The sequence below is a fragment of the Natrix helvetica genome, assembly GCF_964273705.1.
Source record: "Natrix helvetica genome assembly, chromosome: 3".
In the NCBI taxonomy this organism is placed as follows: Eukaryota; Metazoa; Chordata; class Lepidosauria; order Squamata; family Natricidae; genus Natrix; species Natrix helvetica.
Window position 1 is genome coordinate 29808133 of NC_138549.1, and position 16703 is coordinate 29824835.

A 16703-nucleotide genomic window follows, 5' to 3' on the forward strand; every position below is an offset into this window, starting at 1 on the left:
AGGTGAAATCCAAATGAAATACAATAGAAGGGGAAATAATATAAGGTGAGCGGTACCGATTGATAATTGCTATTAGAAAGAACAGGAAGCTCCTGTTTGTATTGCATTGTGTAAATGTGTTGTACGTCTAAGTTTTGTGTGTGTGTATTTTACATGTTAATAAAATTGAAAAATTGGGGGGAAAAAATTCTGCTACTGGTTCTCCAGAACTGGTCAGAACCTGCTGAATACTACCTCTGCAATATCACCCAGATAGCTTTGTGCCTAAGATGGATCTAGAACATAGAGTCTCTGGATTTCTAGCCTGGTACTTTAGCTTCAGTCCAAACTGGTTTTCATGGCATATTAATTTGTTTTCAACTCCTAGTGCTGAGAAAGATCCAAGAGCTGGGTGGGTCATTGATGAGCCAGAAATGAATGCCTCAGTCTGGCCTCTTGGGTTTGCCCCAAGAAACAAACCTCTGCTTTCTGTATAAACAAAGTGAAAGAGAAACAACTTATTTTTGACTTGTGGAGATGACAAGTTTTCCCTTCCTATAGTCTCCTTGATGTTTGGATCCCTTTATTTAGCCCTTTTTATCCAGCTCCCGTGTTAGGCTACCCAGGAACTCGAAAGTGAGCCAAACCTGACCATCTCCTTCAATGATTAAATAGAGAAGCCTATGCAAGAATATGCACTAAAATACTGCTGTTTTGGCATTGATAGTTTATGCTTTAAGATAATGTTCTTAGATCGCAGAAAATTTATGACTGAGTTAATCCAAGATTTATTGCAAGGGTAAGCAAGCACCCAGAAGTGGTTTATGATGGTTAGGAGTTCAAGTTATTCTGTGATCAGATCTGCATCCCAATCTGGAATTGACTGTAATTACCTAAAAATAGAAGGAACAATTCATTAATACTTAAGAAAAGACCCATTTGGGGCATACTACTTTCCTAGTATGGTGGACTGTACCCGGTCAGGTGGCAAAAATTTAATCTGTGAGAATTCAGCCTCACCTTTTTTCCAGAAATGCTGTTATTATTCATCCTAGAATGTGTAACTCCTTCCCTATTTTCAATCAAGGGCAATCAATTTCTGCCAAACTTCTAAGGAAACTTTTATAACGTCATCCTGGAGAATATATAAATTAGGTTGCACTGTATGACTCTTTATGTATTTTGTTTACATTTGCTTGCCTTTAGAATATGGATTACCAAAATGGAATGATAGCATATCTAGTGATGGGAAGCATTTCAGAGAAAAAAAAATGGCATAATGGTGAAGAAGCAAATGAATAAAATTGATAACAAAGCAGCAACTATACTAGGAAATTGATCTCATGCCTCTGACCTGTAGATCACACTACTGTGTTGAAAGTAGCTACCAAAATATTGCAACTTTATTGACATAAAAGAAGCCCCCATGCAGGATCCTCTGTGACAGTTGATCAAAGACATCATAGGGCTGATTGTAGCCATATGGTCTTTTTCTCTGACAATAGTGACGATGTGCAGCCTCCTATGGAGATTTATGTATTCTGGCAGGAATACTCTGAATGGGGCAGCTGTGTTTGGTCTGTTCAGGGAATAACAGTGCACATAGTTATTGTCATTTACAATGTTATGAAAGCTGGTGAGACAAACATTTCCTAAATGTACATCAAATTAAATTGTATACCAGCTGTCCTTATGGTTCAGGGAATAGCAAAATGATAATTGCTTCTACAGTTCTACTGTAGCTTTTGGGGAAATCTCACCTGTTAGTTGACCTCTATCATAGATCATTTTAGAAGCACCGTCTAAATTTTCTTCTTCTGCTAAAACATAATATGACTTTGGCTTAGCACAATGTATAATTATCAACTGCAAAATGTCAGTCATGGTTTATGACTTAATCTTATCTATGAACTATTGTGGCTTTTTCAACAGTTTGGTGAAAAAGTATGGCTTAGGTAGGCAGTCAAAGGGTCCTGGGCATTTGCTCAATTCTGTTTTGTGACTTCCATGGCCTCAAGATTGCACTTCTGAAATTTGCTGGCAACTGGCTGTATAATAGTAATACTTTCCATCTCCTATTTTTATTAAGAAATGAACTAGGTATACAAAACCCCTGTGAATTATAAAAAAATAGAAAATAGAAAAACTGCAAGTAGAGCATCTCTTTCCATTCAACTGCTTTTGTTGTCTCCAGTGTGCTGAGCTTGTAATTAACCATGAAACCCTCATCATTGGGCTGCTTCCTGCCATCTTACATTCCATTCGGCTGCTTCTGCTTTGTATAATTGTAGACTTTGGCAGCATGATGCTGGTGAGATGCTCTAATGCCAACATTAAAAAAGAATAAATCAAATTACCCCAACCTTGTGAAATTGCATGAGATATCAGCATACATGCACTCCAGTGGTGGGTTTCCAATTTTTTGTTACTACTGATTTGCTTGTGCGCGTGCGCAGAAACGTCTGGGCAAAGCCTCCCACCGCGACTACCGGTTTGTCCGATCCGGGCTGAACTGGGAGCAACCCACTTCTGATGCACTCCATTTCATGAGAACTTAGGCAAGAACACTTGGAATTATGTAAGATCTTAGGTGATGATATGGTTGTATGTTTCAGCCAATGCCATTGTTGTATTTATTTTGGAGGATTGGCAAGCAGTGAAACTGTGTGATCACCCAATGCCTAAAATAGTTGTTGACTTCTGCTTCTCTATTGCCTGTTGTTTTTTAACCAAGATTTTTTAAAAGGTTTGAAAACAAGTAAGCCAGCCCTAGGAAGTGATAGTGCAGTGCCAGAATCAAACAAAATGGATGCAATTGTTCTATCATCAGTTTTTTGAATTATCTGGCATCAGAAAATTGAGTAAGTCTGTAGTACCACATTTGGGTTGAGGAGTTCTGAACATGCCTTTTATGTCTAGATGGTTTTTCCATGTTCTTCTTTCTCTGTTGAATGAACTCAACAAATTGCATGGTTGTCTCTACATGTAGGGAATTCTGGAGGTTAGTCAGATAAAGAAACATTCAGCTCTAATCAGGAATTTTCTCCTGTTATTCAATTATGAATCTCCACGTTCTTGACTTATATTTCTGTTTCGGTGTTCCATTCTTTTAAATGTATTATGTCTCAAAAAAAACCTATTTTGCCTTGAAACTTTCCTCAATGATTTTCTGAATTAATTGATACAAACAACCATCCATCCATCCATCCATCCATCCATCCATCCATCCATCCGTATATAAACTATATAGTCAGTTGTAGATCTGGAATCACAACATGGGAAACTAATCCTGGATATAAAAAATAAGAGGTTGGAAATAGATATACTACTGTTTGATAAGCAGGTTTTGAAATAATATATATTTTTTAAAATGACTATGGAGGAAAAGATTCAAATCAAAGTTGGTTTCATATGTTACACTTAGTCATAATGTAGTTTAATTTGGTTTGCGCCCACAAGTTGTATCTTAGCATGAACCTGGCAAGAATTTGTTCAGGTCCAAAGACATGAACGGTAAAGGCAAATCAACTAAAAAGTGGCAACTAATCTGAGATCATATTTTGTGAAAGTTGTGATTCAGATATTCAGCAAAATCTGTTTAAATTAGGTATGTCCAATGTCTGGCCCACTGGCTGCATGTGACCTTGAATAGCTAGCAATTTGACCCCACAAAATAATATATATAAAAATGAAGTTTATTATTTATATACATTACCTACATCATATATTTTGTATGCAGCCTAAGACTATTCCTCCTCATTCAGTATGAACCAGGCAAGCAAAAAGATTGGACAACCATGGTCTAAGCTCTAAACCATTTCATCATTAGGTGGGAGCCATGGCGCATGCATGTATGTGGAAACAGACAGAGACATTACCATTAGAAGGGAATGATTTAAATAACGGACGTCACATGTACTGCATTTACTCAAAAGACAGGCAACCATAATTTAAGAACTACCCTTCCCACAAAAAAAGTTTAGATAAAAAACAATTATTTGCTTCCAAATAATGTGGGAAAGGTAGCTTTATTTTCTGATAAATGATGTTCCTATTGATAGCTGGTCTGTTGACAAATGCATATTTGGAGGACAGTGCTTGTAAGCACCAGAAAATTATTTTCAGTCATTTTAAGTTGCTGGCATATATAAAAACCACTCTGAAGGGTCCTTGATGCTCTCCGAACTTAGTTGTTTTCTTGTAGACGTTTCATTACCCAAACTAGGTAACATCATCAGTGTTAGCAAGAAAACCACACAGAGAGAGCACCAAGAATCCCTCATTTCAACCCTGAGCCACAAATGTTCTCCTTTATTAAAAACCATTTTGTAATAAGTTACTCATCTTTTAGCTTGGCAGGCTATAATGTCTTGCTAACTGATTGCATTTTATCACAAATAAAGCGGACATGCATAGTGAAATGATTGTCTATGCATCTTCTTTTGCAATAAAGTATTTCTGTTCAATATGGGTACCAAAGAACAGTAATTGATTGCCAGCATTAATCATGAATGAATGCAAGCATGAGCCACCTGTTACTATTAAATGATGGCTATTAATTTCCACCCTTTTGTGTCTATAGTTTAAATAAACAATGAGAAGAATTTACCCCGTAAAAGAAAACAGTTCCAAATTTGCTCTTTTATTGTAAGGTTTCTTATGCAATCTCTTATTGGCACTTTCATGGAATTTATTCATCAATTCATTTTTGAAGCAGTTAAAAAAAGTTGATGATCACGTATACATTAAAATATTTCTACAGGGACAAAAATATGTGATCTTTTTGAACTTTTAAAATATTTTTCTTTATAAGTTCAGGTGAAGTTATTCATTAGAGTCAATTATCAATTGCTACAAGTACTGAGAAATTCTTTCAGAATCAAGACTGAAAAATCCAGACTGAGTTTTCCTATAAATCAAAGATAAATGAGCACTGAAAAACTGTCTAGATGTAAGGAATTCATTGTTACCATGGTCTTAGCAATAAGTAGCTATTAGCTATGGTACAGAGATAACTAAGATCTTCCTTACATTAGTGGTATAGACTTTCTATCACTCCTTACTATTACCTGTATTGACCATGGCTGACAACATTTGAAAACTCCACATAAAGATCTGAGACTTAATTTCTCTGAAAGCTTCTGTGGGATTCCAAGTTGCCTGGGGAGTTGTGCTGTAGGATGAGATGCCTATTCGTAGATCCAAAACTGTTTGACACATTTCTGATAAGAACTAGATAGTGATGTTTTTTCAGTCCTGTCATAATACAATGAAAATGAGTAATGCCCATCAAAACGTTGGCTACCTGGTCCCCAACCCCAGGTTATGGACAGGCACCAGGCTGGAGCACTCCAGAAATTGGCCATGCAAATGAGCAAACCCCCATCCGTGCATGCGCAGGATGCAGGCAGCGCAATAAACCATACCTCTGTCTGCGGAAAAACCTCTCTCCGTGGAATCGATCCCTGGCACCCAAAAGGTTGGGAGCGCCATTTAGCTACAACATTCTCTACTTTTCTATTAAAGGTGCACAATGCAAATGCTTCATCCGATATGACCATCATCCTATTTGTGATTGAAGAATCTGTTCTGCTTTCCCCCCCTAAAGAACAGGGTTCAGATGGTCGCACAAAGTCTTTTTACTGGTAGCTCCAGTTTTGTCAGTCAGCTTGAGAACCATTTGTGTTTTTTTCATGTCCTGAAATTGGATAAGAGTTTATTCTCTGTTAACTAAGGGGTTTCGATTCTGATACCTTATGATTTGTGACGAATGTATCTTTTCTTTTATGTACACTGACAGCATATGCACCAAAGACAAATTTCTTGTGTGTCCAATCACACTTGGCCAATAAAGAATTCTATTCTCTATTCTATTCTATACGTTTTGCTATTAGGTTTTATAATGTAGTTCAGTGATGGCGAACCTATGGCACGCGTGCCACAGGTGGCACGTGGAGCCATTTGTCAGGGCACGCAAGGCGCTGCCCTGTCAGCTGGCAGGCGCGCATGCGCGCGCTGGCCAACTGAGTTCACCCTTTTTAAAAGCCATTTTTCGCCCTCCCCAGGCTCCAGAGGCTTTATAAGGGGAGGGCGAAAAGAGCCTCCCCCGCCCCCCGGAGGAGTCAGGAAAGCCTCCGGACGGTCCCTGAAGCCTTTGGAGAGCTCAAAACGACCCTCCGAGCAAAACGACCCTCCGAGCAAACCAGAAGTCACTTCCGGTTTGCTCGGAGGATCGTTTTGAGCACTCCGAAAGCTTCAGGGACTGTCCGGAGGCTTCCCTGACGCCTCCGGAGGGCGTCCGGGGGGGTGGGGGAGGCTGTTTTCGCCCTCCCCAGGCTCCTATAAAGCCTCTGGAGCCTGGGGAGGGAGAAAAAAGCATGTAAAATGGGGGGTTTGTGCCTGTAGTGCGGGCATGCGCACTGGGGGGTCGCACATTGCACTATGGGTGTGGCACGCCCGCACATGACCCCCCTGCGCTCCCCCCACTTATGGCACGTGAGCCAAAAAAGGTTCGCCATCGCTGATGTAGTTCATGATTTAATGATTGCCAACTCTCTTGAACACATCTAGAAAAACATATTTTGAAAAAAAATATATCACAGAACTTTTGCTTCCAATGACCCAGTTATAATGGGTGCCTGTAATGTGCGCTTAGCCTTTTAAAAAAACCAGTTTTAATAATAAATGGAACTTTCTATAGACATTTCTCTACTCTTGAGTAATAGCATTTTCTGTTCATCTTTGAAGCAACAAAATTATGGCGGCATGACAAATGCCAATTCCTGCCCTGCTTTTATTGCTTCTATTTCCAATCATTGCCAGTCACTTAATTTCCCTTTAATAGATGGTGCTTTTGGATGCCTTTGACATAAGGGGATAATTTTTACTTTTAACCTTAGTTCCATTTGGGATGTCTTAAGCTATTTCATTCACAGGGATAAGATAGAATAGAATAACAGAATTCAGGGACCTTGGAGGTCTTCTAGTCCAACCCCCTGCTTAGGCAGGAAACCCTACACCGCTTCAGACAAATTGTTATCCAATAACTTCTTAAAAACATCCAGTGTTGGGGCATTCACAACTTCTGGAGGCAAATTGTTCCATTGATTAATTGTTCTGTCAGGAAACTTGTAAGTTGCTTCTCTCCTTGATTAGCTTCCACCCATTGCTTCTTGTGAAGGCAATGGTGGGAAGATGTTAAAAATGCAGAAACCTTTGAGGAAAGGGGAGCAGCTCAGGAGAGGAACAATGAACCACTTCCATTTGCAACCGTATTAGTTGCCCCCCGGCTGAAAAAAGAGATATGCGATCAAATTTGCCTCCCCCCCCCGGGGTGGGGTCGAAACTCGTTAGGCGCGCTTTTTTGGAGGAGTGGTGGGGGGGACCAAGCGGTCCTCAGGTTGGGAAGCATCTATTGGCTAGGGACAGGGAGGCAGCCAGCAGGGAAAATGACCCGGAGTGGGTGAACAGAGACTTCCCTCGTCCTCTTCACACGCCATTTCCTGCTTTCGTGTTTACTTCCCGGTTCACCTCTCCCGTCACGGGCGCAGCAAATCAAACGCCGCTTTCAAGGGAAGCCCAAGACGGGAGGCGCAGGGGAGTGAATGGGAACTACAGGGAAGAGTTGTCCCGGAAGGTAAGTCCCGGGGTGGCTTCTCTCGAGCGCTTTCCCGCAGTTGGAGCCCAAGCCCGATCTGACACGAGCTCTGCTTCTCCTCCTCCTCCTCTTGCAGGTTTATCCGGAGCCGCGCACCGAGAGCGAGTGCCTGAGCAACATCCGAGAGTTTCTTCGGGCATGCGGCGCCACCCTTCGCCTAGAGGTGAGGAAATGGGATGGGAGGCGACTGCATGTCTACCTGTGGAGCGTCGTGTGGGGGGGGGAGGGAGATGGGTGGGTGGGTAAAATCTCTGCAAAAGAATGAATCGGAGTGTCTGGGAACAAGAATCATCCCTGTGTCTTGTTTTGCACAGGTGAGGCTGTCAATAGCCCGGTGTAAATATCTTGATTTCTGTCTGCACGTCCGTAAAGCTGTTTGTTCACACGGATCAATTCTATATTTTATCTACGTTTAAAACCATAATTTATGCCATCCTGCTGTTGCATTGTTTGAACAGTGTTTTTGCAATCAAGTTTAAACGTATTCCCTACAAAGAACTGGGGAGGAAGGACAGGAAAGAGAGGACAGATCTGTGGTTATGGAGAACTCTGTGTTGCATTGGAATGCTTGTTTTGAGGCTTAGAATACTTACTCCCAGGCTGCTCCTGACTAGTATTAGCCTCACAGCAGAAAGCATCCTGCTGAAGAACGAATAAAGTACTTAGATTTGAGGAAAAAAGTTAACCTTCATCTTGTGTATTCACTTGCGTTTTTAAATAAGTCTCTACCACCCTACACTGAAGTCTCCATCTATTGTGAAACTCTAGCCTGTGCTGTTTGATTATGGTGTGGTATCTTATTCACCTGAGTTAATTTAGTAAACTTTTATTGGATAAGCCTGTTGTGTAAATATAACCAGTTTTGACCTTGTGAGTAATTTAGTGATAACTCTTTTCACGTTGCGGAAGTGAGAGCCAAGTTGGTATAGTTTAGGTGCTGCTAGGAATCAGAAGATTTATGAGTTCTAGACCTCCCTTAGGCATGAGAGCTGGTGACTTCGGGCCAGTGACGCTTTTGCAGCCCAACCCATTTCAAAAAGTTGCTATGGGGAAAATAGGAGGAAGGGTTATTATCTGTGTTCACTGTGCTGAGTTGACCAAATTAAATAAAGTGAGATATATGGTCATTTAGGGCATCCTCTATATTTATGGGTGTGTCTGGCTTTTCTGCTATTAAAGTAAAGGTTCCCCTTGCACATATGTGCCAGTTGTTACCAATTTTAAGGGGAGGTGCTCATCTCCATTTCAAAGCCGAAGAGCCAGTGCTATCCGAAGATGTATCTGTGGTCATGTAGCCAGCATGACTAAATGCTGAAGGTGCACGGAGCACTATTACCTTCCCACCAAAGTGGTCCCTATTTTTCTACTTGCATTTTTACCTGCTTTCAAACTGCTAGATTGGCAGAAGCTGGGACAAGTAACGGGAGCTCACTCCATTATGCAGCACTAGGGATTTGAACTGCTGAACTGCCGACCTTTTGATTGACAAGCTTAGCCACTGAGCCATCCTTTTTCTGCTATTAAACATGTTTTAATGCATTACTGTAGACGAAGTTCTCCATGACCAAAGTATCCAGTCATTGATAAAAGTGTTATTTCTATCATGTCCAAAATCCCTTTAGTAAGATTTTCACTTAGTTGCAGATTTTTTTTATTTGTAGTTTCATAGTACATTTGCTGCCTCATATGGCATACAAAGTTGCTCTTCATCTTAGAATCTGTCTTGGAAATCTCACACATGCAAATCTAGTGTGCTATATTCCTTTTTAACAAAAGTATGCAAATAATGCCTCCCCTTGCCCCTTATGAAGGAGGCAAGAAAAATAAATTAACTACATTTAGTTATCAACACCATTCACTATATGATTCCGTGATCTCTATTTCCCCATTGCTTTCTATTCTTGTTAACATCCATATCTGTACTCTGCTTTATATGTTGCCTTTTGTTCTGTAAACTTGTCACTTCTCTCTTTTGGAGGATCTTGTCATCTCCCTCTAACCACTATTTTCTTGGTCTTTTCTATCTTTTAAACTCATTTTTCCTTCCTTCATAGATATATTTTGCAATTTGTTCCTCATCCATTTTCTATGATCTAACTATATTATCAGTTCTTCATTCGTTTTTTTAATCTTCAGTAAATGTTCTAGTGTAAAGATGTGTATCTAAAGATACACTAATCTATAAAATTGTACAAATACATTTAATTTTTCATCATTTGTGCGTAACTTGAACTTATTCACTGTATTTTTACTTTTAAACCTTGATTTTCGAAACATCGATTTTTAGATCCATATTTCTCATTTTATTATACTGTGTATCTAATGTTTGGTATAAATCATAAGGATCCTTGGCTAGCAGCAGTAGAGCATCTTCATGAAAAGATAAGGTTTTTTTTTGAATATATATAATTTTTATGTCACCATAAGTGTTTATTGCATAAGAATCCATAAAATACATTATATAATCAAGGAGAACTCAAAGGTCGTTGTTCCATTCTCTACTCTGGATCATATATGTTTATTACATTTACTAAGCATTCCATTTATTTTCACTCATACATTTGTTTGGTTTTATTTTAGCACAGTGTGTGAACTCAACTATTGGGAGTTATTAGCAAAACTAACATTTTGGATCAACACAGGCAGTTGTTTATTTAGTAGCCAGTGATTTAAGAAATTGACTTAAAATTATCTATGTCAGGGATCATGCTCTATCTGGAGTGTCACTGTGCCTGTAGATGTTCTCTTTGGTGCCATAAGGCTATCTTCCATGTCTGACTGTTTACATTAAAAAGTATAATCAATCAAATGGAAGTTGATATTAAGAAAGCAAAGCATCATTTTTAAGCATCATATTTATTTCCAAGGCTGACCCTGGGAATTCTTAGAAAATAAGAATGGGTGGTTGCTTGTTTTACAAGTGAACTGACCTACCCAGTAAAAGTACAAAGATTTTATTTATGTATTTATTTATTTATTCACTTATTCATGTCCGAAGCATCACAATTAAAATAAGGCATACAATACGACACAACATTTAAAACATAAAAGACAGTATTAAAACATGTACAAGTTAAGCTAATCTTGTCTTGAAACTAGCAACATTAATTACATTCTGTTGCACTCCCACGAGATCCACAAAGGGTAGGTATACATATACTATATTGCCAAAAGTATTCGCTCACCCATCCACATAATCAGAAGCAGTTGTGAGCAAATACTTTTGGCAATATAGTGTATGTGTTGTTGTCTGCATGTCATCACAATCATAAAGGGAAGAAGCTTCCCTTTATGAAATAGTCCTATTTGTTCAGAGTGTCTCTGGGTGTTGTTGTGTCCATGCACAGTCTATTCAGTGATTTCCATACTTTCCAGCTTTTGCTAGACCCAGCTCCTCCATTGGTTCCATCCAGTGTTGGTTCTTTGTAGCTTTCCAGAGGTCCTCTCTACTTTTAAATTATTTGAAGCCTTCATTCAATCTAAGGAAGCCTTTCCTAGATTTTAATGTCTGATGAACTGGCTTTAGGCCATGGAGAGGGTGTTGTCTAGATATTGATGATTTAAGCCTCTCTATATATCTTGCTGCTTTTCTGTGACAGCAGATGGAAAAATGCCAGCTAGATGATAGATCTTATCTAAAGGGGCAGGTTTAAGGTATCCAGTAATAATTCTGCTAGCTTCATTCAGAGCAGCATCCCAGCATGTGCTGATTTATATCAGAGTGGGCAGGCATATTCCCCTGCTGAGTAGCAAAGAGCTAAAGCTGTTTTCTTAAAAACCCTTGATTTAGCACCCCAGGTAGAGCTCATTAATATCTGGAGGATGTGATTTCATCCACTGACCTTCAGTTTAGAGTTGGTACAGTGCTGCTTACCTGTTAGGGCCTTATCTAGAGTCGTCCCCTAAATATTTAGGACTGCAGCAATGCTCCAATAGCATCCTTTTCCATATAATTTGCAGCACCCTAGCAGCCTGCTTATTACAAAAATGGAAGGCATATACCTGAGTTTTTGCTGAATTTTGGCCTTAACTGGTTATCCCAATAGTATCAATCCAGCTCTACCAGTGCTCCAGTTAAACGATGTTCAACCTCATCAAATGTTTTCCCTATACAGCCATCGCTTGATCATCAGCATACATCAGAGGTGGTATTCAGCCAGTTCTGACACGTTCTGGTGAACCGATAGCGGAAAGTTTGAGTAGTTCGGAGAACTGACAAATACTACCTCTGACTGGCCCCACGCCCATCTATTCACTCTACCGAGTCCCAGCTGATCGGAGTCTCAGCTGATCAGATGGGTCTTCCTCTGTTGCCCTGCACAGGAGAATGGAGCTGGAAAGCAGGTTAGTGGGGTGGGAAGGGAATGGGGAGTTTACAGTATCCTTCCCCTGGAGTGGGGTGGAAATGGGGATTTTGCAGTATCCTTCTGCTGTCACGCCCACCAAGTCACGCCATGCCCACCAAGCCCCGTCCTGCCCCACCCACAGAACCGGTAGTAAAAGATGTTTGAATCCCACCACTGGCATACATATAGTTGTTAGTACCTTCATGGAGCAGCTGATCATTGGTTAAATATTAAAAAGGGTTGGAGCCAATACACTACCCTGTGATAAGCTGTTCCCTTTACTTCTTTCATCTACTTCCCCTTCCCTGGAACTCCACAATAAACAAGTGGTTCTGAAGCAGATTCCTGATGATATTTGTAAGTTTAAAATCTTTAGTCATAACATAAACTTTCTGCTTCAGTCTTCGAAGTATCCAAAGCATACTGCAAAGATAAAGTGGGATGCGAGGTAAATTGGTGTTTTGTGAGTGGTTGTATTGGTAGTCATTTTGTGAATGGGAAGGTCCCCCCTAATAATTCTGAAAGAGGGTTCACAACATGAACTCTTTATTCTGAATGTGATCCCCTGTTCAAAAAGGTTTTGGTACACATGTAATCTATTTCTATGAAAATCAATTAGATTTTTTTTTCATTTTCAAAGTGAGCCAAAATAATTGGAATTTGGGATGTGGAGAGATGTCAATAAAAGTATTAGTCCCTTGCTTGATTTAAAATCTAAAAACTTTCCTTGTTTAAATTATCAAGTAGGAATAGATTTATAAATTTGCCAGCTGGAAACTCTGGAATTATTTATTCAAAGCATGCCAGTGCTTCGCTTGGAAGAGCTCCCAGTGTAGCTTGCAAATCAAGAAAAAGTCTGTTCTGCCTTCCAAGCTTATACACTAAAAAAAAAATGACATCAAGGGAATAAGAATAGAGTAGAGAAAGGAGAACAAGAATATTTAGGTACAAGGCTAATGATCTCAGCGTTTCCTCTGCAATATTCTTGTGGAAAGTTGTAAGCTCACTGGTCAGAAAAAGGCAAAATTTCTCTTCTATAACTTGATGTAGGTGGTAAGATGATCCTAAAATGCAATCCTTTACAACCCAAGGACTGCATCCCCTAGACCTAGGGAATACATGTGCCATGAAATATAACCAACCAACCCAAAACCTTTCCTGTACTTATTGTAAATGATGGATAGGAATTCTTGTTTTTTAAAATCCCAGACATAGAAGTTTAGATCTACTCTGGACAGATGCTAGAATGTTAGATGCTGTAGTGTGGTCCATGCTAAAAAAAGCGACAAAGGAAAATTCAAGTCCAAAACAGAGGCAACTCCTTTATACCGGTAATAGCTATGTATGTAACTTTAGAGTTGGCAATGAATCTTGAAATTGAGGTTTCAGAAATAACGGGGAAGAAAAAAATAAAAGAAATGCACCAAATGTGCACTAATATGGTTTATCAACCACCATGCTTTGAATATAAATACTGTATTGCAACATAGTCTGCTGAAACTCCCAAATGTACTGAAATGCATGGATATTTTTATTATGGCATGTTATACCGTATTTTTCGGCGTATAAGACGCACCTTTTTCCCTCAAAAAAGAGAGTGAAAATCTGGGTGTGTCTTATACACTGAATACAGCATTTGTTTGCCTCCTGAAACCCTGACCCCTTCACCAAAATGGCTGTGCACAGTCTTTAGGAGGCTTCCAGAGTGTTCCTGGGAGCTGGGGAGAGGAAAAATGAGCGAAAAAAAGAGCCGTTCTTGCATGCCCTTTTGGGGGGATTAAAAACAGTCCCGTTTTCGTGAAAAATGGGCCGTTTTTGGGAGATCTGCAGAGTGCAAAAACTTTTTTTTTTAATTTGCCTCTTCAAAATCTTGGTGCATCTTTTACTCCGGTGTGTCTTATACTCCAAAAAAATACAGTACTTTTTTTTTTTTTTAGGAATTAATATTTCTACCTGTTTTATTTTTTTTTTGGTTTACTGCCAGAAGGATCAATAGATAACATTCCAGAGTCTTCACAGCTCTGCTTCCTGAGAAGCAACTGGAGAAAAATAGACAGAGTGTCATTTAATTTTCCTTTCATCTTTATGCTAAAGAGCATACCATGCGTATGTCTAAATGCAATTTCTGTGATGCAAAGAAAGGCGTTCCTTTCTTGGTGTGATCTTGAGTCCTTGGGTATTAGCTACTTCAATACTTGTCTCTGTTAATATGACTATTATCTTATATGAAGAAATTTTTGATATGTCATAAAATCACTTTCATATAATCAGTATAGTACATATACATACTTCGTTCTTCCCTTCCCTATCCTTTATCCTGTTTATTTTCCTGTTGAGTAACACATGCAAGGTGCAAAATGCAAATGACGATGATGATGATGATGATTCAGTTCGGGTGAGCCAATCAACTTGTTCCAATATGCCAGATAGTCTGAATCTGACAGGAAGCATAAGCCCCTTAACATCCTGTTGTTTTATGACTCCTTTTAATGCTGGTTTAGAAAGCTAGTACTGAGTGAGAATTTACAATGGATGTGAGTTTAAATCTATTTTTCCCTTGCTATTTTAGAGAAATTTCTTGTTTTTAAATAGTTTTGTTATTTAAAAATTTCATTTTAAATGGCTTTCAGGATTTAGGAGACCACTTTTTTTGCCTTAATCTTGCATCATATTAGTTTCTGAAACATAAAAACTAGATTTTTTAAAAAAAATTAATGGAAGTTTTCTTTTTTTAATAGACTTTAGGAAGAAATTTGCAGAATATTTTTTGTTGAGTATATTTACTTAGTAGAATCAAAACCTGTCAAACTTGAACCACTGTTGTGTGTCACTGATGTTAAATTTGGTATTTGTGATGTTTGTGGTTGATGTTAAACCTCTTATTAGAGGTATAGCAAAATTGGAGTATGCTTACAAGATGTAGAAGAGGGGCAGGATGTAAATAACATTTTATATACTTTGCTTTGCAAAAAAGTATTTATGAAAAGGTGTAATGGAGTAATAGTAATTAATATCCATACTATATGCCCTTTATATATAAATTTTAGAACTTTTATAAAAGAGTTTGCTGTGAAATGTTCTGAAAAGCTAGCAACATTTAAATTGGATGAGGCTACAAACCCGTAGAAAGGTAGATTTAATAACAACTATTAGTTTATTTATATTGGTACATTGTAATAACCTTTCTATTCTAATCCATTTTTTTAAATTTAGTGCATTTAGGTTACATGAAACTTTTTATATGTGTCTATTGGCAAGTTATCATTACAGCTAATAGGAATAAAAAAATAGAAGTTTTCATTTTTCTGATACTTATATTACATGTGCAATGTATTTTCAAAAACCAAATATTTCCCAATAATGGTTATAACTTAATTTTGCTTTTTTTAAAAACTGAAGCAAATACTATTAAATGCCATTTAAAATGTTTCCATTATGGAGATATTTCAAAATATGATGCTTATACTGTTCATTTACTTAAGGCCATCAATACTTTTATTTCATTTGTATTTTCATTTTTTCTAAAAAATAATAATACTGTGAGTTCAAAAGAATATTTTCTGGCTTCTACATAATCAATGAACATTCAAGTTATAAAACTAATTTTACATGGTTTTTATAATAGTTTGTGCATTCTTGTGAGGTGATTTACCTTTCAGTTTTTCTTGTGTGAAAAAGTGGAATTACTCTTTATTCAGCTCTCCATATGTACTGTGTTAATTTTATTTAAAGAAATAGGATATGTGACCCACTTAGAATTGACAAATATAGCTGAAGTATATAAGTTTCATGTAATATAAATCCATTTTTTAAAAAAGTGGCAACAAACCCTTGCTTTCTCTCACAGATGCATTTGTAATGTATGCTAAAATACATGTAAGAGAAATATCATAAACTTGTTCCTTGCTATGTAGTTGTTGTATTGCTGTACTGTTATACTTGAAAGTTTGAGTCACATCATGCTTTATATGTTTGCTTTTTAAAATCTGAGATAAAATGCAAAGAGGAAATAACATGGATTGAACATACAGTTTTGCAGTTCTACCCTGTACTTCACTATAAGCTAGTAACTCTTAGAGTTTTTCTCATTAAATACAATCCTGCTTGTAATCTTGCATGTGAAACAATGTTTTCTTATCCTTTCTTTAAGGATTTAGATGGAATATACTATCTTCCAAGGTGTATACGAATGATAGATCACTGGATTCAGACGTCATTCTAAACCCTGGTTTAAGCACCATCTGTTGAATGGGACACAGTTGGTTCCATTCACACATGAGATCATTATACAGATGATAATTGTCAATATGGCATACTTTTCTATTAATGGATCTTCATAAATGATGGACATCCCCTCCCTACAACGCTAAAATGATATTTTATTGTACTGAGGCTTATAAATTACAAAGGATGGATTATATAGACAACAGATAAAACGAAACTTGAAGAAGCCACATTATTTATGGATTTAAGTGTGACAACCTGTGATTTAGGGCTATCCCCAAGCTCTTCTAGCTATTGCTCTTGAAAATTGATGGCACAGTTTCTAGACCTCCGATGATGGAAAAAAGAAGTGGTACAAGTCTAAATAATTCAGTTTATCAGTATTTTCTTTGTTTAAATGAAGACAAACTTCAAATATTGGGGGAAATCAAGCATTTCTTACATGGACTTCCGGTTCCGGCGGCTGACGGCGACGGGCAAGTCCTTTGCCCGCTCCG

At 38.2% G+C, this 16703-nt stretch overlaps 1 protein-coding gene across 4 annotated transcripts in view; it reads left to right on the top strand.

Annotated features, from left to right (window-relative positions):
• ARHGEF7 (Rho guanine nucleotide exchange factor 7) overlaps positions 1-16703 on the top strand; it is a 99470-nt gene that overhangs the window by 13331 nt on the left and 69436 nt on the right. For 3 of the 4 annotated variants that reach the window (XM_081949486.1, XM_081949483.1, XM_081949484.1), the window contains exon 2: positions 7713-7799. In XM_081949486.1, the coding sequence (XP_081805612.1) occupies positions 7713-7799 (87 nt within the window). Of the gene's footprint in view, positions 1-7459; positions 7616-7712; positions 7800-16703 lie in introns of those variants that run through there. The other variant, XM_081949485.1, reaches the window with a different exon arrangement.